At 37.0% G+C, this 26,121-nt stretch overlaps 1 protein-coding gene across 5 annotated transcripts in view; it reads left to right on the top strand.

Moving 5' to 3' along the window:
- The window catches only part of MCTP2 (multiple C2 and transmembrane domain containing 2), a gene marked incomplete at both ends in the record, with an annotated part of 197,884 nt that overhangs the window by 94,050 nt on the left and 77,713 nt on the right, over window positions 1–26,121 (top strand). For all 5 annotated transcript variants that reach the window (XM_079699877.1, XM_079699876.1, XM_079699875.1 and 2 more), the window contains 3 exons: window positions 13,181–13,282; window positions 15,437–15,511; window positions 17,805–17,924. In XM_079699877.1, coding sequence (XP_079556003.1) covers window positions 13,181–13,282; window positions 15,437–15,511; window positions 17,805–17,924 — 297 coding nt within the window. The remainder of the gene's footprint in view (window positions 1–13,180; window positions 13,283–15,436; window positions 15,512–17,804; window positions 17,925–26,121) is intronic.

Genomic DNA, 26,121 nt, shown 5'->3' with positions numbered 1-26,121 from the left:
TCTCCTGGAACTTATCTTTTGATTGCAGGAGGCAATATACAAAGCAGAAAAAAAAAAGCAATGCACAGTAGGTTAGATGGTGAAAAGTGCTATGTAGAAAATGAAGCAGGGGGAGGGGCCTCCAAGAGGATGTGTGTGGGGAAGGGATGCAATTTTCCGTGATTCAGGCAGCGATGACCTCACTGGAAAGGGAACATTTGACTGAGAACTTAAGTAGGTAAGGGAGGGGAGAAAACCAGGAGGATATCTGGGGAAACTCTTCCAGGCAGGAAATCTTCAAGTTCAAAGGTTCCAAGGCCAGGCCTTGACTGTCAGAGTCCAAAAATAGCAGAGCAGTGTGGTTGGAATAGAGAATAGCAAATGTGAGATAGGAAAGAATAGGGGATAGAGTGGAGTGGAAGAGGACCTTGTAGGACCCTGACAACCTGAAAGTTAGAAGGACTTTGGCTCTTTCTTAGTGGTGATGGGAAACCACAGGGAGGTTTCCAGGCGGGGAGTGTTTGATTTGGTTTATACTGCTTGTTTCTAATATAAATGTAGCACGTGGAGAAATAAGCCCAGATCTGAAAGTTCTCCACTGTGTAAAGGCATTGTGGCCGGAGCCACGTTTCCCCTTAGGGACTTTGGGGGCCCAGGGATGTTGAGCTGAATAAGACATTTCAGTAGTTGTTGTTCAGCATGGCTGTTTCAGTTCATATTTATTTCCGATGCTTTGACCAGTAGATTGGGAAAGTGATCAGATCTTATGTAAGATCTGTGTGGGCTCTTCCCGATACACCCGCAACATACCTTCTCCAAATGAATTGATTCCCTACCTAAAGTGTAGATATAAATGTGATAGAAAGGCCATAACCCTCAGTATCTGTAACAGGCAAATTTTGTTTGTTATTTCATTGATCATTTGATTTTTTTTAAAGTTTATATTACTTATATCTATAGTATTTATAAATTTTGTTTATATTTATAATTATTTTAAAATAATTCTAACTTGTGATTTAGAGGGTATATTTTAAAATGTATTTAGATCTAGGTTTTTTCTTTATTTAATATCTATTGAGCAATACTTACCTAGCAAGCCCTGTGCTGTACACTTACCATATGGTACATCATTAATTCTATGACAGCCTAATGAGGCATGCTTTATTATTATGACCATCTACAAATGAGGAAACTGAGGCAAAGAAAGACCTGTAGATGATAAGTAGGGGAGACTGGGTTTGAATTAGGCAGTCTCATATCAGAGCCATCCTAAGAGGATGCTGTGCTGCCATAGTGAGTAGCTGTTAAGTAAATATTGTGCCAAAAGCCATAACCAAGATCTGTTTTGTGCAGCCACTGGGCTCAGTGCAGTGGAGGTGGGGGGCAGGGGTGCAGGTGGGATACAGAGTTAAGTAAAGTCTTGCATTTCATGGGTGATGCCTGTGAGATGAGCACACAAGACTGAAAATATTAGGTGCCATATAAAAGGAACAGGAAAATGCAAGGTGGGAGGGCTGAATTTAACTTTGGGAAGACTTTAGAAAGTGGGGAGTCTGAGCTGGCCAGGAAGGAGTATGGTGTTGATAGGGACTGCTGGGTGAGGTGAAGAATGAAGGCCATTCCAAGCAGAGGGGGAGGTAAAGGAGAGGCCACATTCTGGAAGCAAAGGGTGGCCTTGGTGCCTAGCTCTCAGTATGAACAGGGAGGCTGGAGAGTGCAGCTCAGGAGGGGTGGAGGGAGTTTGGGGCCTATTCTATGAGCGGGGATTATCTGCAGGCTTTGGCATGGATATAGCAGAACAGTTAACTAGGAAGAAACTTTGGCTCCTGTGTGAAGCAAATTATAGGGGAGGAAGACTCTCCCTGGAGGAATTGGTTGCAACTCCAGGAAAAAAGCGTCAAAGAGAAAACCCTTCAATTCTGTGTTCTATGCCTCTTAGGAAAAGGATTTATTTCCATGCTTTTTAAATATTTTTAGTCATAAAAATGGATTCGTTGGTGCTTCACTATTACCTCTATAGAATATGGAGCAGTATCCTATAATACCTTGTTTCATATTTAAAAACAAACATTGTATTTCTCAGAGTGTGCGTAATTTTTGTGAGAACACATTTTCTTTAATCAAGCCATAAACTAAAACTTGATTTACACTTTCAGAGAAAATGCAAACTACATTTTAAAACGTCTAAGTGTAAAGTATTGAAAGTACTTCAACTTTTACTCTCTCGAAATGGTAATGCGCTAAGTGCATTTCAGCCTGTTAAATAAAGAGCCTGTTCTGAATTCACTATATCTTTTAATCAGGGTGAATATATTGGATGACTCTTGGCTCCCTTAAAATTCATATTCTAAAATCAGTATATTTATTAATGGTGGTGAATTGTTCAAAGCATACACATATGCTCAGATATACATCAGAATTGAAAAAATACAGGACAGTGAGCTATCCTTCCATAGATTTCATTTCTGTCCAACTTTTTAAAAAACAGTTTTTTAAAATGATTATATAGATATGCAAAACTTTTTACTCATGATTAAAAGCAGTAGAAAATTGCAGTTGGATTGGATTATAATCTGAAAAAAAAACTTTTTTTGGCCGCACCACACGGAACTTCCCCCACCAGGGATCTAACCTGTGCCCCCTGCAGTGGAAGTGTGGAGTCTTAACCACTGTACCACCAGGGAAGTCCTGAAAACTTTTAATATTTGTACATTTCCACATTCTTCCAAAACTCTTCTAATCAATAATATAGTAAATATACATTGGAAAAGAGTAGGAATGTTTTAGTTTTAAAACATTCCCAACATAGACATTGTCTCCTAATAATTATCCAGTTCAGTAGATTTATTTTTCATTTCTATTCTCAATTAAGTGATCTTGATTTTGTCGTGAAAATCTGGCTGAGTTCTTCTCATCCTTCTTATTTAAACATGTGTTTACCCTCCTAGAATTAATTATCTAATGGGTCAATTTTGGAAGACTTTGAAAATCAGCTTTCTGTAAAATAGGAAAAGCATCTGTTTGTTGTTATTTCCTACTATCTATGGAGAAGTCATCTCAATTTGATGAGGTCCTACATTTTGAAACAAATTTGAGTCCTCTTGTGTAAGCTATGCCAACATGCACATGTGAATTTATATCAGAAGCACAGGCCTTCATGCAGCCCTTAGCATTCTCTGTGAAGCCAGTGCATGGTAACTAGGTGCACCAATAACAGCCTCACTTAATTAGCTTTATGGGATAAATTTTCTATAATTGCTGTACCAAATAAGTGTCCATGCACATCTTCATTTGCATTTCCAATTAAGTATTTGCCCAACTCTCACCTATGATGGATTTTGCACATTGTACTGGACATTCTTAATCATATTTTTTTAAGTTAATGCTGAAATTTTGGCCATTGAAATATATAATATTTATTTTACTTTACATAAAATATTTATGGATGTATATAACCAAATACAAAATTTAACAGGGCAATATGGTGATTTTTGGACACAAACATTCAACTCTCTTCCTCATCTAATCCTGGTCCGACATGTTCATTGAAGTAAAGGAAGATAAGGCACATTTTCCTGTTGGCCTTGGAAACCAGCAAAGGGTGCCATAAATATGCTAGAATTATCATGAACCATAACTGATGTAGAAGGTGGATGATATTTGGTTACGACAGGCCAAGGGAGAAAGAAGAATGACTAATGGGATTCATCTACTGTCCTATAACGGGAAGATAGTATAAATCTGAGCATATCCTGTGTGATGGTAAACGTTGAATGGGTTAAACTTTTCTATTAAGTGGAAAAACCTCTTATAATGAGTGAAAGAGTAAAATCTAAGTGCGTCTTCTAGATGAGACACCTCAAAGGTGGCAATACTAAAATGGATAAACAAAAGTGTAACACATAAATGTAAACAAAAGGTAAGTGAGAAACATATAGAGGAGGCTATTTTATGAGTTACAAAATAATTTAATTATCAATAAAGTTATAAAGACAGGAACTTTTGCGTGAATGACTTCCCATGGAAATGTGTGTGTGCATATGTATATACACACATATATATAATATTTGAAACACCAGAAAAATTACAAAGTTGGAATCACAGAAAAATAATATAGATTATCTATCTAGCTTTTAAAAATCAGAAACAAAAAACAAAGCTTTGAAGTGATGTTTTAAAGTGCCAAGTCTTTGAAATTCCAGGTTCCATGAAGTGTATGCTAATAGCAAAAGTCCTTGCACATGATTCCACAGCTACTAAATTTCTGGTGATGAAACCCTGGAATCTCTTTTGTTTTTGTTTTTATTTTTTTAGCAAGTTCTCAGGTGAATTTTAAACAAACTAAAGTGGTGGTTCTTAGACTAGAGAATCAGCCGTAAGCTTTGTCCAACATATGTATGTGTAGACACACACATAAATACATAAAATATTCTGTTCACATACCCACTTAATTTGTTTAATTGTTGATTATGTTGTGGGTCCAGAATGCTTCAATAGATTTCAAAAAGGCAGAACCTTTACTGTGATCACAGCAAAGAGAAATAAATAACAAAAATGAAACAAGTATCAAAACCCTTGGTAGAAAAAAAATCTCAGGTAGCTAATGTAGATACCAAAACTGCAACTATAAACTTCTTAGAAACTAACAATGAAATACAGTATATAAAAACTATGGGTAAGGGCCAAAAGTATTATTCAGAGGAAATTTATTTTGGCTGCACCACAGGGCATGTAGGATCTTAGTTTCCTGACCAGGGATCAAACTTGTGCCCCCTGCAGTGGAAGCACAGTGTCTTAACCATTGGACCACCAGGGAAGTTATGTGAATGGTTTTATAATTGAACAACAAGGTTGAAAATCAATTAAACATCTCAACAAAATGAACTAAAATAAAGAAAACTGAGAAAATTATAAAGAAATTTATGAAGATTAATAAAAGGCAATTACATAGAAAGTACTTAAATAGTGTATTTGATAAATCCAAGTATTAGTTCCCCCCAAAACCAGTGATACAGGCAAACCATTTACAAGGCTAATGAAAGAAAGGGAAAACATATGCTATTAAGAATGAGTGAACAACAAGAAATATAGGGGTTGCTATGAAGAACATAACTAAATTTTACTAAGTATGAGAGAAAATGTGAAAAAATATAGAGACATACCTTGGGAAGACTTAGGTATTATAAAGGTATAAAAATCTCCCCAAGTTAACTAAAAATATAATACAGTCCCCCATTTGAAGAAATTAATGTATAAAAATATCAAGGAAATTATCTTTAAAAATATAATTAGAGGAACTTGAATATCGGGTATTAAATGTACTGTTTAGTGAAAATTGTTAATGATGAAAATATCAGAAATAGTTATCAAATAACTCCACCCTTTTCTCTCTGCATACTCCCCTCCCCCGAATAAGAAAATAACACATTTCAATCATTTAATGAACATGAGTTTTGAAACCTTAACTGCACAGGCAATTCTTAAACGTTGTTGAAGTTTATTCAGAACATAAAAGAAAATGGAAAATGTGTGAATTCATTCCCTGAGACTAAAATAATTCTGATATTAAAAAAAACACATTTAAAAAAAAAGCAAATTATATACCTTTCATGGAACATCAGTAAGATTGAACACATTAGGAAATCTAATTGTGTAATTTATATTATTGAGTTAAAAAAAAACACCTTGACAATCTCAATAAGATGTAGAAGGTGTACTTGATAAAATTTAACATCCATTCTTGATTATGAAAAAATAGTCTAATAAATTAGTAAATGATGAGCAGTGCCTTAACATGATGAATGATATCTATCAGAAGTATCACAAACATTAAGACTTATTGCTGAAACACTAGAGATAGTTATTCTAGTTCCTCATTTTTTTTTTTTTTTGGCCACACCTCGTGGCATGTGGAACTTCCCCGACCAGGGGTGGAACCCACGCCCTCTGCAGTGCAAGCCTGGATTCTTAATCACTGGACCTCCAGGGAAGCTGCTCTAGTTCCTCATTTTTAAAAGGAAGATAACAGTAGCTTCTACTGCTAGGATTGTTGCAAGAATTTAATGAGCTTATATACTTATGAATTAACTATTAAAATTAAACCTTTTAGGTCAGATCCAGCCAATGCAAAAATGTAAGAGAAATAAATGATATTTGAATGAAGGAAACACATTACTTGCAAGTACTAGCTATCTGATAATATCTGTAAATATAAAGAAAATTAATAGACAATGTATTGGAATAAAAAAAGGTCAGTTATGTATAAACAATGTCAAAATAAAGAAAATGAAAACCAGTGCCCATACCCAATAGAAATCTTAAAAACCTAAAAAAAAATCTGAAAAACCTAAAAAAAAAATCAAAGAGTATAACAGGAAACAAAAAAACGCTGTAATGCTTAACTATGTGAGGAATTTCTGAACTGTACTGAAGGACTTGAAAAAAAGACTAATTGAGAAATTTAATATATGATAAACTTGAAACATGAAGTCATTGAGAGGATAAACGAAGTGATCACTATATAAGTGATTCTGAGGTAAGTTGGTTGCTTATCCATCAGGGAAAAATGCGTCGGCATGTTACACCAAACACAGTAACTATTTCAAGGTGAATTAAAGGTCAAATGCTTGAAACAAAATAAATATTTTATTTTTATTTTATTTATAATATTTTATTTTATTTATATATTTATTTATATTTTATTTATAGTTCCATAAATAAAACTATTAAAATAATGGGAAGTGCTACATAAACAAACTAAAAAACAAGAATGATAAAGGAAGAAAGATTTAAGATGTCATGGTGAAAACAAAAATTGCCATAGAAGATTAAAAGACAAAGGATAGGTTGGTAAAAAATACTTGCAGCATAAAACAAATAGATGACAACACTAATATAAAAGTGTTTTTTTTTTTGATCAATAAGGAAAAGACAATTCAACCTAACAGAAAATTTAAATCAAGGAGGCAGAAATCTGTGTAGCTAATAAGCATATGGATGGCTCATGCTTTATTCAACCACCATCGTGGTTGTTAAAAGTGCAGAAGAGGGGGCTTCCCTGGTGGTGCAGTGCTTAAGAATACGCCTGCCAATGCAGGGGACACGGGTTTGAGCCCTGGTCCGGGAAGATCCCACATGCCGCACAGCAACTAAGCCCGTGCGCCGCAACTACTGAGCCTGCGTGCTACATTCTGCGTGCCTAGAGCCCGGACACCACATTGAAGAGTAGCCCCCACTCGCCGCAACTAGAGAAAGCCTGCAAGCTGCAATGAAGACCCAATGCAGCCAAATAAATAATTTTTTTTTTTAAAGTGCAGAAGAGGGAGCCAGATCACCTGGGTTGGCCCCCAGTCTTCTCCGTTAACTGGCTATGTGACTTTTGACACCTTACTTGACATTTCTGTTCCTGTTTCCTCCTCTATGAAATGAAAATTATCACAGTACCTGTGTTGGAGGTCTGTGGTTAGGATTTAAATGGTTTGGTAAATGTAAAAAGAGTACAGTAGCACACCGTAAGCACTTAAAGTGTAAGCTCTCATCTTCATCACCCTTGTTTTAGTAGTTTAAATTACCAAATTACTTTAAGCAGTCAGATTAAGAAATATAGTCAAGATTTTTCGTGAGCAGTAGTGATTAAGTGTAGTCAAAGGACTCTCAAATGCTTCTGGAGGGAGCATGACCTGCTACCAGCCTCCTAGAAGGCACCTTAGATTAAAATTTAATAGACACATATCTTTGAGCGTTTATATTCTAGATATCTATTTTAGAGAGGCAGCTGGGGCTTGGAGAGATACAGTAATTACCCATGGTCACACAGATGCTAAACGCCAGAAATGGGAATTAAAGTGAAGTCTGGTTTCACAGTCCTACCATGGCCCACTGTTAATAAACATACGACAGAAAATGTTCAGTTTCATTAGTTATTAAAAAAAAGCACATATTAAAACAACTTGAGGCCATTTTATTCCTATGAAATTGCTGTATATTAAATAAAAATGCCTATGGTTGGCAACATTGGAAGGAAACGGACAGGCTCATTCACTGAGTCTAGGAGTATAAATTAATACAACGTTTTAGGAGAGCAAATTGGCAATACTTGCCGAAACCATAAAAATAGGTGTACCGTATGACTCAATAATTCCACCTCTAACACTTTATTTTTAGGAATGCATCACGGAAGCACAAAGATATCTATGTGTAAAACCATCACAGTGTTTACAGTTGTTAAAAATTGGAAACAATCTTAGATTACAATGGAAGATTGGTTAAGCTAATTATAGAATATTCATGAGATGAAGAACCATTCTAAATTATGGAGAAAAATCGATTTTTACGTTGGAGAATGTTTCCCATACTTTTTTAAAGTTTAAAACACAAGTGATTAAAAAGTACATAAATGAAAGTAAGACAGAATAAATCATGTTATTTAATAAGCAATTTCTGTATACTTGTCACTGTTCTTACTGCTTTTTGCTGATTATTTCACAACTACTGAGATATGTATCTTTTTTTTTCTTTATTCACACTTTACAGATTAGGAAACTGAAGAAGAGAGGAGTTATGTAACTTATCCAAAGTTACCCAGCCACTCTGAGGCAGAGCCAGAATTTAAACTCACTTCATCTGCCTCTAAGGAGTCCCAAACTTCATCCAATACACTATGATCCTATTTTCATAAGATAAATATTTATAAAAGTACATTAAAAATTAGAGATGTTTGTTAAAAAATGGAATATTGTAAAAATTACATTTTTTTCCTTTTTTAAAGCTATTTTTGTAAATTGTACACCATTCTTCCAATTAGTAAATATTACTTTGTAAAGACAGCTTCTATTTCAGGGAGAGGAGTTGATAAGACATCTTGGGTACAGCAGGGTTTTCTGCCTTTACCAAAGTTCAGTGCTGGGTTTTGGATTCAGGCAATGGGTGGGTTGGATGGCCTTGCACAGAGAAAGGTATGTTGTATGTGGAGGGCTGGGGTGATGAGTTCAGTGCTGCCTCTACTGGCTGGTGGTTGACTGTGTCAGGGCAAACAGTGACCTTACGGGCTTTTCAATCTCTCGTACTGTTTGTAACTCCCGCGGTGGGAAACAGGCGTGTTTCCAAGTGGGGTTGTGAATAGAATCATTACCAAGTAAAGGATATTTACTTTTCTTCTTTCCTAGCCACATATCACATGTGAGCATGTGTCTGTTCACATCACATTTTGTTGGAGTCACCTTGCATGTGCATTAGTGGGGACCACCTGATGTATTGTTATGTCACATTATTTTCCCTTTTGCATGCAATGAAAAGCTTCTGATAGAATAACGCTTGTTTACACCCAAATGTTCTCCATTTATTCACATGAAGGTCGAATTGGGGGCTGGGGAGGATCAATATGACTCTTCAGTTTGGATTTTGATGTTAAATGTGTATCTTTTCTCCTTAAAGCAACTGATGGTTTTATTCCTTCATATCGATTCTGATTAACTTTGCTGTTGAATCAGTTGATATCTTGTCACATCAAAACTTTACAGTAAAGCATAATAATGAGAATTCTCTTTTTTTCTTTTTCTTTTTTTTAAATAATGAGAATTCTTTAAAAAGAGTTCCAGCTGAGAAAAATATTTTTTCTCTGTCCCACATACTAACCTTTGTTATATGCCAATTTAAAAAGTTTTGTTTTCTAATATAATGAATGCAGTATCTCTTTGACTCAAAAATTAGTTTTATCACCAAACTTTTTAAAAGTTCTTCATATTTACCATGCTTAAAGCTTGTATAAGCAGATTTAAAATTCTTTTAGATAGAGAAAAATTGCATAGGTTAAAGATAATTTCAGGTCAGATTAAAATCTAAACCAGACTACCTTCTCTGTAACTTGTCCTCTGGCTCTGAAATCCTGAATCATTACTCAGAAACAGACTTCCTGTGCTCTTTCGTTCACTGTCTAATGTAACCAAGAATTCACAGTTAACATGGTTAGCTTTCTGATATATCATATTGTTTCTGAAAATAATGTAAAGGGACATGGAAATGCCCATTTCCCTAATTATGGAAGTTTAATTCCTAATTAGGTTAAATCTTTATAACTGTCCTGCAGAGATGCCTTCCCCAAATGATTGCCTGATATCTATGCTCCTCACCTATGGAAAGGCAAGTATGTAAAGGTGTGTGATAAGTCAATTTGAAGAGTTTTCTTGTAACACTGAAGTTAAGGACATTATCTATTATTTCATCCTTCTATTTGAGTGAAATGAAATCCTCCCCGATGTCAGCCCAGGAAGACTCTCCAGTTGAACTTTGAGATTTCCTTTTGTCACAATTTGCCTTGGGTGATAGAGATCTCAGAATTAAACTTAAGTCTTAATTGAAGTGACTATCTCATACCTTAAGACAAAAGTATATATAGATTTCTTTGCTCTAAGTTTTCTTTTAGCTGTGCTTTAGTTGTCCTGTTTCATAGAGGTTTTAACATTATAAAATGCTAGAAATAATTTTCAGAGTTAAGTATAAATAATAAGTATAGTTCTTGACTGGAAAAATATATGTTTAGCTTTCATTTATTATATAAATACTGTCATTTAGGAGTTTGGCAAGTTGGGGTGTTACCGAACTTTTTATCCTGTATTCATGTGTTGGAAGTTCAATTATATAAACACCATGGAAAATGAAAATATTTAACAAATAGTTTCTTTGGTTACTATCTCAGTGTTTAATTATAACGCTAAATATTCAAATGCATTGATCTGTTCTTAACCCAAACATATCCCAAATTCAAAGTAGTGTATTTCCTGTATCTCTCAGTTTATCTTTTCCTAAAAGATATTCCTTATAGAGGACAGACTGAAAAAGTGGAATCAACCAAATATTCATAAATAGAAGGATTCATAAATTGTGGTTTATTCAGATTTTGAATTTTACATAGCAGTTTAAAGAAATGAGGCTGATCTATATACTAATACAGACACATTACCAAATCCTATTGATACATACAGAATGAAATTACAAAATGTATACAGTTTGAAACACAAAAAATGTAAAATACTTTCTTCAAGGATATATTTATGAATATAAATTCTCAATAAAAATTTAGAAAGGGTACATGCCAAATTCCTATCTAATTTCCTTCTCAGGGAAAGAATTGTGGTATTTATGGACATTCAAAGGGACTTTTTCATTTCCTATAATTTTTCAACCTTTTTACAAATCTTTAAACTTACAATTTATATATTTTAAAATAATATATGAAAGTGCCAAACATGAGTAGCCTTAATTATATCTCTAGCTTTAAAAACTGCTTTAATGTCCTAGGTGGATTCTGTGCTTTGCTGACACAATTCTAGGACATTGAGAAAGAGGAAACGATCATTTACCCAAAAAAACAAAAAAACTTCTTTGACTATAAAATATTTCTTTTTATACTGATACCTCTTGTTCTTCTGTTGCCCTTCCTAACGCTTAAGAAATCATGGAAATTTTAAGATAACAGTACAATGATTACGGGTTGAGGCAAAACTAAACTGGACCAAAGTCAGCTTGGCAAATTGTCATGCTGTTTTTGTATTTATTTCTTTCAACTTTAACACCCACAATTTATTAAGTGAGACAGTGGATAAAAGAGGAAGCTCAGAATCCTGTTTGGATACCGTTTAGGAAGGAAGCCAGGTCTTTATGGGGTACCCCCTTCCTCTTAGCCACTGGCCAGGAAAACCATCTTTCTGTTTAAAACCTATTCAATTTGAGAGAGGTGGAGTGACTTTGGGAAGGAAGGTGACCTCTCCCTTGTAAAGTGGAATGGCTCTGTTTCCCCCCCGTGACTTATTCAACTCATCTCGACCACTGTTTATAAGAACACTTGTGCTGGATGCTTGTAGTGACAGCAATAGTCATTTAAAATATGGCTCAGATTTCATGCCCTCAAATTTCCTATGTTATTTCAGATGTTTGATCATTACAATCCCAAATGGAGCTTTTGGTCAGCTCAAGTTTTGCTCTGCCCTGTTGGAGTTAACAGATATGCTTCGAATAAACCAGAAGTTTAAAAATGCATATACTACCACTCTGTATAATATAAGCATTGCTGCTATCAGATCTGAAAAGAAAATGCCATTATGGGAGCCAAGTCATTTCCAAAATGATACAGGGGATTTTTTCTTAGATGCCTCACACGCTGGGGTCCACAGGTAGATTGGTATGTGGAATTGATGTGAGTTGCTTGGCTGAGAGATGCTATCAGAAGTTGTTTATTTTGTAGGTTTATCAGCACATTGTTCTTTTGAAATGTTTTTGGATTTTGACCTCAACTTTAGCTATGCTGATTTATTTAATTTGTATTGCACCTTGGCTGTGAAACACTGGTCATTTTTAGAAAATTCGTTCCTCTATTCATTTCTTTAAAATATTTCATAGTATTTGTATAAAATAATATTTTTCTAAAATAATATTTTATAAGGCAATAATTTTATAAAATATTGTATAAAATATTGTATAATATTTTTATAAAATAAAATACCATATTATAAATAAATAAAACATCTTATTTTATAACCTTTTTATTTTGGAATGATTCTAGTTTTACAGAAAATTTGCAGAGTGATACAGAGTTTCCATCTATCCTCACCTAGTTTCCTCTAATGTTAACATCTTAACATTGCCATGATGCACTTATCAAAACTAAAAAAAAAACCTGACGTTGTACATTACTATTAACTAAACTCTGGTCTTTATTTGGATTTCACCAGTTTTTCCACTAATGTCCTTTTTCTGTTCCAGGATCCAACCCAGGGTACCACATTGCATTTTATCATCTAATCTTAGTCTTCTGACTGGCAGTTTCCTAGTTTTTCCTTTTTCCCATGACCTTGGCAATCTTGAGTGGTACTTGCCAGAAACTTTGTAGAATATTCATCATTTTTTAACAAATAAAAATGTTTAACTTCTTGGATTTTTGAATGAAAGCCCTGGTAGTCTTAGTAATCATTTGTACCACTAATTTTCCTCTCGTATCAGTTTCAGCCTGGTGATTGTTACTTTATCTTCTTATCAGTTATAGAAGCACTCTAGAATTAAAAGTTGATTTATGATTTAATATTTACATAGTTTTAATATTTGCTTAATATTGGCTTCATCTGTGTATGCGTTCTGCATTTTCAATTTTGTCAGCTCTTTCAGTTTAAATCCCATAGAAAGTCTGTACTTTATCTATTGTTTATGACAGATTCGAGATGGACAGACAAACTGTTACGTGTTGAAGAATAAAGATTTAGAACAAGCTTTTAAAGGAGTTATTTACTTGGAGATGGACCTCATATATAATCCGGTAGGTCTAACGGGACATATCTCCCAGCTTCTCTCTATGGAAAGTAAAAGGTGACCAGCCTGGAGAGATTCAAATCAATGTAAAATGTTTCAGAATTTTTGCAGCTACAAAGAAAATAGTGTTTTAAAACTGAGCCAAGAAAAATCAGTGCTGGACAGTCTGGTATTAATCCTCTTGGGCCAGTAGAATTGATGGTGTGTAATTCTCAATAAATGTCAAGGGGAAAAAAAGTAAGAGGAAAATTAGGTTCTTAGCTTTATTACCTTTAATCTTCTTCCAAGGCAACAGTTGGCTGTTGGACAGAGATATCTTCAAGCCTCTGACATGTTATTTAATTATTATAGTAGATGTCCTGCTATCCAACACTATCAAGACAGGTAGTTACTCAATTGAAAACTACAGTTAAAGGAGGATTTTTTTTAATGTATCTTAAACTTTTAGTTTAATATGAACAAAATACATAAATATACATTCACTTGCCAATTTTTAGGTACGGGCCTATAACCTTTTTTTAAATAGCATGGACTTATTATTTTTAGTTCTACAGCATATTCCTTGCATTAATACACCCATAACATCTATGATTTCTAATTTCAGTTTCTTGAAAGTAGAGATACTCTTTAAAGACACTCACAGAACAATCTGAATGTGGAATTCCTCCAGATTATTTTTCCATAAAATCATCACCTCAATAGCAGCATCTTTTTAGTAACTGACCTTTCTCAAGGCTTTCTAGAGCAACATCGATTTCAAGTCTTTTGATCTGTATTTCAATAATTTATATAATTAATTAAATATAGAATTATAGTAACGAGTAAAATGGGCATAAATATGTTTGCGAATTAGCACAGTTGGTTCTAGATGGGCATACTATTCAAGTGCCAGGAGCAGAAATCCCTAGGCATGCGTGGACATGGCTTACTTAGCTGTGGGCATTCCTTGTCATGGTATCAGCAGTAGGTTCTAGAAAGGGAAGGGAGAGCACAGGTTAATCCAGTTAGTGGGGTAAATGAATGTAGCATAATGGCACTTTTACAGTAATTAGAAGAATGGCTGCCATTTATTGGCCATCTACGATGGGCCAGACTCTGATATTATTTCATTTCATCCCCACAATAAGCCTGGTCCCTAGCTATCATGAATGCTATCTTATGATGAGCAAGTGGAATTAAACAGGGGAGCTGATTTGCTGATAAATGAGTGAGTCAGGATCCAGATCCAGATCTTTCTGACTCCTCAATTATCCCGATGCTACATTGCTGATTGTTTACTATCTTTAAGAGATTATTCATAAAATCAATGGCAGGGAAGTTTTATATTTTATTCCTGGAAACGTTAGAACTCTGGGCACAGCCTCCAGTGTGGGGTCTGCTGTTACTTCCTCTTTTTCCCCATTTCTTAACCTTTCCCTTCAAGGAGATCATATGTGTGTGTTGCACACAGATCACCCTTCATCTCCTCTTTTCTTCTGGCAAGTACTTGTATATAGACCATGCACACAGGTAAAACTTGAGTTTTAGGGGGAAAAACAGCCTTAAATTAAAAACTGTTAAGTAATGTTCTAGTTGTCCATCTGATGTAGAGGAGAAGGACTTGAATTTTGTTCTTTGAGGTTTTCCTCAGTTTAGTGATTTGGATAAACCATGAAATCTCTCTGACCCTCAGTTTATTCCCTAAAAGCTGGGCTAAAATGACTCATTTACTTATTTTTCTGGATCATTGAGAGGAAATGAGGTTCTCTATGGAAAAGATGTTTTTATAAGCCGGAAACTGATTTTCACATGCAAGGTATTACTGGCAAGGGGTAGTTCAAAACTTTGATGTGAAAGGAAGTTTTACTTTTTAGAGACTTTGGTTTGAGGACTTCATGAGCCCAATCTCTGCAGTGGTTTAAAATATCTCTTTGATTTGCAACGTGGAAACAACACTCTGGAATCTCCAGTCTGACCTACCCGAGTGATGCTCGTGAAATGAGACTCTGGAGACCCATGTAGAGCTCCGGGTACCCACCATGTCTCTGCCCACCCCCCAAACCCCTAATCCCACGCTCTTAGGGTCAGAAGGTATTGGTTTCCAGAACTTCTCAGTCATTAGAAAAAGAAGAGAGTGAAGTCCATCTCAATGCTGCCCCTTTTAACACTGGTGTCTTTCTAGATCAAAGCAAGTATTCGGACCTTTACTCCCAGAGAAAAGCGCTTTGTTGAAGATAGCCGCAAGCTGTCCAAAAAGGTAGGTCAGTGCAGTAAACTGGCTTGTTGGTACAGTCAGCACCCAGCACCCGGAGTACTTACTGGTCATGACTTGGTTGCATCTCGCCCTCCTTCTCTGTTTTCCTCTCTCCCTCCTCCCTCTCCCCGCTTGTCTCCCCATGTCTCCACTCCTTCCTCCATCTCTCCTTCTCTCCCTAGACAAGGACTTCAGTTGGGCTCAGTAAGAGGGGAAAGACTCAGAACATATCTGTTGGATGCTGCAGAGGGTGTCAGCCCTCCATTCATCCCCTGAACCATTTTGTAAACAAAAATTCTGAGCGTCAAGCCATAAACCTTCCCTTGAATTTACTTGCCCCTCCTACCCTCCTTTAATCGCAGCCATTTTAGTCTCCATCTTTCAACATTTCAGGGAGGTATTCTGCCAGTGGAGTCCATCATGGAATTAACCCAGTTGATCTTTCGAGATGTCCAGCCTCAGATTCACCGATAGGTGCTCCTACCACTTTTTTTTGCCTAAATTTGGATTGTGGTGGCATTTTACCTCCTATTGAATTAACTCTCACTCCCTCTGCCTGTTACCCTTAATTCCTCTCTCATCAGTTCAACAAAAAGTGAAGATCAGGGCCAAGTAGAGGAAGTTTCACATTTTTTTTTCTAACATGACCTTTCCAGTTCTTTTCAGAGCCCCTCCCTGTCCTATTCAGACACAGTTCAGGGTTTCACTCTGTACTTACTGTCCCTCTTCAGTTGTGTAGCAAAGAACAAAGTGTCCCCTTTTTAAAGTGTTTATTACTTCCACCACTTCCTGTGGGGTGAGCAGCTGTGGATTACAGAAAGCAAGTTAAATATAAAGGCATCTTATCATCCTTTGGTTTCCCATGAACTTCTGGACACACTCAGGAAAGGCCTTAAACCTCTTCTGAAGGGAGCATCCAAATGTTTTGTTGTGGTCTGCCGTAACATTGAGTGTAATATTTATTTTGTGTAATCTGAGTAAATGGCTTTATTATTGTTGTTATTATTGCCTTTTGCTCTGTTTACTTGAAAGTTAAAACCTGAGTTGAGGTAGGTGGCATAGCTGCTTTGCAAACAAATTGAAATGAATCTACCTACAACTGGGAGAAAAGACATTTCCTTTGCCAAACAGGACCTCCGTGTTGGGTGGCTTTGGGCTCTGAGAGCACCGGGGGTTTGGGGGCTGAGACCCTGGGGTATGTTAGGTTTCTCCCCAAGTTCCTCTCAGCACTGAGTGTCCCCAGATTTTTATAAAGTTGAAACTTGTGCTCATGACACAAATACTTAAAATCACTTAGTATGTGCCAGGCTCTCTTCTAAGCCCTTTAATTCTCTCCACAACCTTCAAGGTTAGCACTCCTATCAACCCCATTGAATAAAAGAGAGGTTAAGAAACTGGCCCAAGGTCACACAGCAAAGAGGTAGGAGAGCTGGATTTCCTTTCCAGAGCTTTACTTTCCTATAGAATAAGATTTTTCTTCTGGACTAGATGAGCTAGAATACATGTACATTTCTACTGTAAATCTACCCATTTCCTTCCAAACTAAACAACATAGACCCTCATTCCATTCTGTCTGTCTCTCTCAAACACACACATTTCACATGCCTGACTGCTGTTTTTTTCTTTTTTCTTTTGGCTGCGTTGGGTCTTTGTTGCTGTGTGCGGGCTTTCTCTAGTTGAGGCGAGTAGGGGCTACTCTTTGTTGCGGTGGGCGGGCTTCTCACTGGTGGCTTCTCTTGTCGCGGAGCACGGGCTCTAGGTGCGCGGGCTTCAGTAGTTGCAGCACGCAGGCTCAGTAGTTGTGGCGCGTGGGCTCTAGGACGCTCAGGCTTTTGTAGTTGTGGCACGTGGGCTCAGTAGTTGTGGCTCGCAGACTCTATAGCACAGACTCAGTAGTTGTGGTGCTATGGGCTTAGTTGCTCCACGGCATGGGGGACCTTCCCAGACCAGGGATCGAATCCATGTTCCCTGCATTGGCAGGAGGATTCTTAACCACTGCATCATCAGGGAAGTCCCCTGACTGCTGTATTTTTTACCAGCTCAGTTTTGTGCTGAACATTATTGAAACAGCCTATTCTCCTTCAAAGGAGCTATAAAATGCATTGGATTTTCTTTTCCTCCCAGGATGATCATAGTTTAAAAATGAACTTTAGAAAAAGTATTTGGACTCTTCATTTTTACTGTTTTGTTCATTGGCAGTTATACAGAATATAATTTAAATGACCAAGCTGTCTGATCTAAAGAGCATATTTGGAGTGTTTAAGCCTAGTTCCCTGTTTTCCATTTTTTTAATCAGATCTTATCAAGAGATGTAGACCGAGTGAAAAGACTCACCATGACAGTCTGGAATACAGTACAGTTCCTTAAAAGCTGCTTCCAGTGGGAATCCACATTGAGAAGTACAGTAGCATTCGTGGTAAGCTTCCTTTTTTATGTTCAACTTATTTGCTTCCGAGTCCCAAGTCCAAATGCAGATGGGTTTTATTTTACTTACGTGAAGCAGAATGAGGCACATTCAACATAGCTGAAGTTTACACTGGTAAGGAAACTTTTAAAAAAAGGATAGCCATTCATCTTTCTAAAATATATTATGACATAGGAGATTATGTAGGAGGTGTCTTCCCAAGACCATACTTGTCAGATTTACCCTTGGAAATCCCTTAAATTACCCAAATCATACTTATATACTATCTCTTGATAAGGTAAAGAGATACAGTGTTCTATGCATTTTTAAATGTTTTTGTGATGGTTATTATAAACCATTTGTATTGTCCCCACAATGTGTTTGTCTCCTTCTGTACTCATGAGGGCCAGTGTTTCCTGAAAAATGGCAGTTGAAAAATAACATGACTAAATGAAGACTAAATTGCTCTAATTTATGTTTTAAGTAAATCATTGGCAAACTTTGGTATAAAAAACATTTATTCATCTCCAACCTCTTGAGACGTAACTGATTACTACACATTACAAGTTGACTCAACACCACAAAGGAGAACCACTGTCTGTGAAATACATTCTTATAATAATCATTGGCCTTTCCTTATGAGCATAATAAAATCACGTAATCTCAGAACTGCATGAGATCTTAAAACCACCTAGGTCAACCACGAGAGTCCAAGAATCTTGTAAGGACTGAAAGTTAGCATAATGTCCTCACTTTACATCTCTGGGCATCCTCCCTCCTCTGTAAAGGCACTTGTCATTGATCAGATTGGTAGCGTCAGGCATGGGAGGAGAAACCAAATGGCTCGACTGCTAATCTTGTGCCTTTTGTATTATGCCATTAACTTCTGCACTGTGCAAAGATCACAGTAGGACCTAATACGATGTGTGAGTGGTTGAGTCATGATCATGGCTCTTTTGTCTCCTGGTTTCTATCATCCATGCTCTCTCTTACCCACCAGGATTATCCACATTAAAAAAAAAAAAATCAGTCCCAGAGGTCAGTGGGTTCGAGGTCACTCCCACCTTTCTTATGCAAGCTGTATACTGGCTCCATAAGAGGCTTTTTCTTAGCCATTTTAACACTTTGTTTTATCTTTAGTTAATGTTAGTTTTTCATTGGTTCAGGAGGTAGAAAGCCTGTGATGGCTGCAGCCTTGGCCTTTAATATACCTTTTCTTTGTTTTAAAGTTGCTAGAACAATTGGGCTTGTTAACAAAATTAAGAAGGATTTTATTAATCCCTATCTGCCTTTGACTTGTCATTGATTCATCCACTTCCCTTTCTCACATTCTCCTCAGTTGGGGGCTTCGTGTGTTGGGTTCCTCTTCAGCCTCCCTGCCTCTGTTTCCCACCTGAATCCTCTCTGCAAACTTTCCAGGGAATGTTCTGTGTGATTCTAGGCAAATGAGGCAAGTCAACGTGATTGGTGGCTTCTTCCAGTCAGCACCCCGGCCAGTCCCTTGGAGGAAGAAGGATTTCCTCTTTCTTGAATTTAGTTTCTGGCACTGAGGTTTTTAGAAAAACAGAGATCTGTTGCACTGGATTATGTAGGGGGATGACAGAAATGATTAATGGGCTGTCAGCCTGATCTGAAGAAAGATTACAACAATGAATAGAAATAAGTTGTTTCATAGAGGGGGCTTCTAAATGGGAAGGGAGACTTGGCATTGGGGCCACTTCTGCATGGCCTGGGACCTGAGTGGACCCTCCTTGCTGACACCACACCGCACAGCCCTCTGCCAGGCTGGCTGCCAGAGGCAGGCTAGCACATCCTCCTTTAAAATCCCTAAGGCCCAAGGAACGAAAGATAGAGGAGTGCTCTTCTTGCTGGTTTGCCAAAATACGATTTTGCAAGGGTACCTGAGTTTATGAGACGGTGGGAGGCCCCACTGCAGGTGTGGATGGGGGACATTTTCCATTGGACATCATTGGAAAATGCAGAATCAATTACGAGTGATATGTGCATCCGTTCTCTCTCTCTCTAGGTTGTCCTGAAGGTACTGAGATAAAGACAGCTTCACTCAGATAGACTTAGTTTTCTGTTTTCATTTGAAACTCTGCTTTTGAATGTTTATCTCACATTTACTTTGACCAGCCATGGTGGATCTCAGAGATACTGCAGATGTAGAGACATAGGTATCTCCCCTCCCTAAGCTGATGATGTGTAATTTCATTAGAGAATGTTTTTGTTGCTACCATCATCATGGTCACTCCAAAACTATTTCTGCTCTTAAAGCGAGAACATATAAAGAAAATAACGTTATTAGGATAAAATAAAAAATGCATTGTAGCCTCCCTTGTTTTCTTTAATAAGATCATGGGTAGCCAAGCCTTCATATTTTTCAGAAAACATTTTGCTTTCATGGCTCTTGCTTACAGACTTAACGCTAGCTGCTTGTGGAGTGCTGATGGGTGATTCCAGGCCTGTGGGCTGCCACTGGTTGTGTCCCTGACTCTGTAGGACTCTGTTCAGGGTTGTCTTTCTGCAGAATGTTGGATCCTCGGGTGACCTGGGCCAGAGAGGGAGGAACAGGGAGACTGTGATGCTGAAACCTGGCTTCACTCCCTCACTCCACTACTGAGAACGCCATGTGTGTCTTTGGTGGTACAGTACACACCGATGCTCTCCTATGATCTACTGAGGACAGAATGCTGCTCCAGGTCTTTATTCATCCATGTGGTACTTTGTTCATGCTTCGTCCACTTGCCTTGGCATTTCAGGGGCAGAGCAATTTCGTGCTGGTCTGAAGCAAGGTCTTAAGCCAAGAATTTATTAAACAGTAGGACTGCATGTGAAGGCCTTTCTCTATTAGAAATTAGGATAAGTGCTCTTTGAGGGTTCACTGCACAGGTGTGAAAAGAACCATTTTGGCTAAACCCATCTCCACTGGGGCTTTTCCTTCCCCTAGAGGTACAGCACCACAAGCTAAGGGCAGAAACATAGGAAGTTTTCACTTCTGTTTTGTCAGGTAACATGAAATTGCCTTACTAACATCATGTTCATGTTTCTATTTTCAGTTGATACAAAGCAGGAATGTTATAGGATCATGTTTAGTATATTCTGGTCGTTAATCTTAAGGCTTTATGAAAGCAAGCCACACATTTTCTAAGGGATCCTGTGGATGTATGTATGAATATATCGTATCTTGTTGAAAGCAGGAGTTAAAGGAAAGCAACCTGTTAAGATCTAGGTCCTGTGGTGTCCGGTCAGAAGTGGATGAACAAACATGAGAAAATTTATCTTGTTAGACTGTTTAAGCATTAACCTCCCCCACCAGAGGATTAATCCCCTCTCCACTCAACGTGGGTGGTTGTTCTCCCAATACTAAGAGAAGAAAGTTATCTTCAATTTCCTGACACCTGCCACGTGACTGTTACTGTTTAATTCATTGTTATTGTAAGAAATTAAAAGTGGACTATCTTTCTTTAATTTTTATTGAAGTATAGTTGATTTACAATGTTGTATTAGTTTCAGGTGTACAACAAAGTGATTCAGTTATACATATATATATGTCTATTCTTTTTCAGATTTTTTTCTATTATAGGTTATTACAAGGTATTGAATATAGTTCCCTGTGCTATACTGAATGTGGTCACTGAATGTGGACTTTTTTAGAGTAGTCAGATTCCAAATCATACTTCTATAGGCTTAATTTTTTTTAACATCTTTATTGGAGTACAATTGCTTTACATGGTGTGTTAGTTTCTGCTTTATAACAAAGGGAATCAGCTATACATATACATATGTCCCATATCTCCTCCCTCTTTCATCTCCCTCCCACCCTCCCTATCCCACCCCTCTAGGTGGTCACAAAGCACGGAGCTGATCTCCCTGTGCTATGTGGCTGCTTCCCACTAGCTATCTATTTTACGTTTGGTAGTGTATATAATAAGTCCATGCCACTCTCTCACTTCATCCCAGCTAACCCTTCCCCATCCCCATGTCATTACCTCTTTTGAGTCTTTCTCCTTCCTCTAAGTTTTCTAGATTTTTTTTTAATGTGTTTTCTGAGCTTTACTTGCTTTAAGCTAAAGATAATTGTTTTTCACTCAAAAGTTCATATTCTCAGTTTTTCCAATTGAAAGATAAATTAATATAGGATGTCAACTTATGGACAGAGGCCTATAACTAAAACATCATGCCTAGAAGAAGCACATCTGTATATTTCCCTATGAATGGACTTGTAAATATACGTGGTATTTTGTATACATGCCCATGGTCATTCCCAGTCACAGGCTTTGAACTCTAGGGATAATTAATGGCTTTTGTTGTTTCAGTGATTACTATGTGTCAGGTACTGTCCTAAAGCATGTTATAAGTGTTAATTCATTTAGTTCTCATAACAAGCTGCTGATGTAGATGCCAGTATCAGTATTTCCTTCTTTTTACAGATAAGAAAAATAAGCCCATAGAAGTTAAATAAAGGTTAAATAAAGTGTCAGAGGTCATATGCTTTTAAGAGACAGAGCTGAGATTTAAACCCAGACCATCAGGATTTAGAGTCCATGCATGTAAACATTGGGCTACACTGCCTGTCATTGACGCCCAGGATGCAGTGATCACAATCCTTGTATTTAGATAGATATAATGGCTCTAGGGACAACCATATGAGTCATTTCAGATATGTATAATATCTAGATGTTATAAATGGAAGTTAAGCCTATTCCAAGATGCTTTGGGAGAAAGAAATCCTTATTATATGGGTAAGAATAATTCTCAGACATAGTCATTATATTCACAAGAGATGAAGTAAAATTAAAGAAGTGAAAGGTAGAAATGTCTCTGGCATCTTTGAGGAACAGCCCAGACCACGGGAATCACATGCTTATGACATCCGTGGAATTCAGCTTGATGGTCTGGAAAACCTCAGTGCTTGGTTCTAGGCTAAGCCCCAAATTGAGGTCTGAGTTATCTTTTCCCGCTTTTGGAGGAAGCTCTTAGATGATGTAGAAGGGCTTTCAAGGGGAGAGTGAAGAGTGAAAACAACTAAAGGAAGGAGCCATGGAAGGAATCTGTAGTTTTCAGATCATCTTCAAGAATTCCAGGTTGTTCAGAATAAGGGCTAGTAGTGGAGACGTGTAACTATCTACATTAGTAAATTACTACAAAATATCTTAAAACAGTGGCTTTCAGAGAAATTGGCTCATATTTCTACTGTGGGAAGGGTGCTCTGTTGTACAATATATTCCCATATCTAGTGCAGATACGTTATTTGATGATAGTTAAGAGGAATTGAGTTTGTTTTCAGAAGATAATTTTGCATTGTGGTATTTGTATTGTAGAAGCAGTCATCTGTATGAGTTTTTTTGATTTGTTTTTCTCTTGGGTAATTGTACTTTATAAACAAGCCCCAAATATTGTCTATAAAAAGACCTAAGGTTATATTATGGCATAAATGCATTAATTTTTTCATATGACAGGAAACATTTACTTGACAGTTGGCATCATCAGAAAATTATTTTAATAGCAAAGGTCTCCCAATGCTGCCAAAAAAGGATTGCATTTATGTAGTTTGGTTTTCCACCACTCTTTAAGGCCCTCGCCTCTTGCGTTGAGGGAGAGGAGTCTATGGGGGCATTGATGGATTCCTTATTTATTAAAATTTTACTTGGACCTTTGATGTTAAAAAGCAATCTAAGTCTACCATATATCAATGGGTATTTTCATAAAGCTATGCTTTTAACATCTGTGACTTTTTTTCCTGCATTTTTGGATTGTAAGAAAATGAAGAATTAATTCTTCAGAGTTGACAGGGCCTGCAATATGATAACATAATTTAAAGCATCAATCAACTGTCCCGCTTCCCAATAAGGTTAAAATACAATTCTCCACTTTCTTAGTGATAGCCCCTATTTAACATATATAGAATTCTTAGCTTTTAGGGATCCTAGAATTTTGAGAAGTGTGAAATGATTTCACATTGAACTTAAAAACAATAGCAACTGTAACAGAACGAACCCTTCCATCACACACATGTGTGCATACACACACTCACACACAAAACACTGAGAAGCAGAGGGCATTTGGGAAGCAAAAAGTTTCGCTGCTGAAAGTTTTCTGAGAACGATTTGATAAAAATTTCATGAGACCTTGAGGAGTGTCCCTGTTTATAATCCCTTCTGTGGCCCACAGGACATTCAGATTGAAGTTACTTTGGTACAGATGACAATTACACTGGATGTTTTGTTTTCAGATTGGACGATTAAAATAGTGCTGGTCAGTTGTCTTTTTGATGCTTTAGATATTTACGTGTTAACTGGGTCTAAAATTTTTTTTCTTTTTTTTTTTTTTAAATTCTATCACCAGTTTATTCACAACTAGATGCACTGCATTTGATTCAACTTTTGGTGGCTGTTTCCACATCCACCAGAAATCACAATCGGATGTGCACAGCAGGCATCACTGCCTGTTTGGTGGGTGTTTGTGCAGTTGCTGCTCAAAGATTAAGAGTAAAACTGAAAAAAAAATCCACAGTTACAATCACCATTTTGTCTGGAGAAAATTTTTTAGGCATCTTAAATGTTACGTATATATACTTACATGCAAAAATGTATAAATATATTACATTAAATGCTTAAAATCTTTGCCAGTTTATCATTTGTTTTATTTAACATTTGTACCATGATTTCCCAAATCTTCCTTTTCGCAGAGGACTACCTAACATACTTTTAAAAATACTTTAAAGTTCTTTTTCAGTATTTTTTTCCATAAGAACAATCCATTATTGCACATTGTGATTATAATTTTTATAACATAATTGCACCTTCTATTGACAGCTTCTCAGGCATTAACTAATTATGCCATTTAACAAAATTACAGTAATTGCATTAAAAGATTATCTATTGAAAATTTAAAAGCACACTCTTAGCTATTTTAGTATATTTCATGTTTATATTTTCAACTTTATAATTGAATTGCATTTCCAGGCAGAATCCTAGCTATACTGAATGAAATCAGCTGGTATTTTGGAGTATCACAATTTTGAATAGTAAGCATTAGATCTTCACTTTTTAAAATTCCAGAATAGCATATGTTGTCAGTCTTCACACGGCCCTGCTGGGTAATAAGTGAATGGTTCTGATAGGTCCAGGCCCTGTATGAGGACTCTCTGTCTCTACCTGCTGCCTTTCCTAAGCTTTCTATTGGGATGTACTTGCAAGTACACATTTTTCTGCCTTCTGTGAATTTTCTGGTTAGGAGCCTTTGTCCTTTACAGATTCCAGAGAACTCAGTCTAGTTCACTCTGCTGTTCAGAGATACCCTACTGTTAATTTGAACTTGATCCTGAATTTAGGAACTTAAATCTTAGATGAAGAAAAGACTTCAGTGATCATGTCCTTCCTTGACCAAACCAGTGCTTCACTGCCTCCTTCAAGCTTGCCCCTCTTCCTCCCTCCCTCCCTCCCTTTCCACAATCATTGTTTGTCCAGTGTCTCATACACTGCTAGATATTGAGATACAGAGATGAAATGATCATAGTAAGTCATCCAACCATCTGTCTTCCTCCTCTCTTTTCTTCTCTTCCCCCCTTCATCTCTCCCTCTCTCTCTCTTCTCACCCCATCCGCCAGCCTCCCAGCCTCTCCCCAGCATCCCTCTCCACCTCCTTTGCTGCACCCTTTCTTTCTCTCCCCCAGCTTCCCTCCACTGTCCTCCTCTTATATTTGAAACCAAAGCAGTAAACTTTTAATTAATAAAGGACACCATAAGAAAAATTAAGTTTGCCCTTTGGAGAGCAAATTAAATAATAAGCATGGAACTATTTTAAACATATGAAGTGAGCTACAAATGTGGGTAGGAATTATTAGCTGATATAACCATTGGGAGGTTAGGGTGTTGCTCTCCTAACTCAGAGAAAAGCTTCGCTGAAGTGGGTACAGGTACACACACAAACACATACACACAGTTGCTGAAAGCTTCACTGAAGTGGGTACAGGTACCCACACAAACACACACACAGGGAGTTGCTGTTTCATTGCAAAGGATGTGGAGGACCTGTTCGAGAATGGGGTAGAAATGCAAACAATTGTATTCTGTGTCATGTAATTAATGTACAAGAGTCAACTATATCTAGGGCTGATTAATGTGCATGGAACCACCAAATTCCAAATCATGTGATTCTACCTTTAAGGCTGTGATAGTACTTTTCATGTTTGACCTAATAAATT

This window comes from Hyperoodon ampullatus, assembly GCF_949752795.1.
Source record: "Hyperoodon ampullatus genome assembly, chromosome: 3".
NCBI lineage: Eukaryota > Metazoa > Chordata > Mammalia > Artiodactyla > Ziphiidae > Hyperoodon > Hyperoodon ampullatus.
This window is presented reverse-complemented; position numbering and strand designations above follow the sequence as displayed.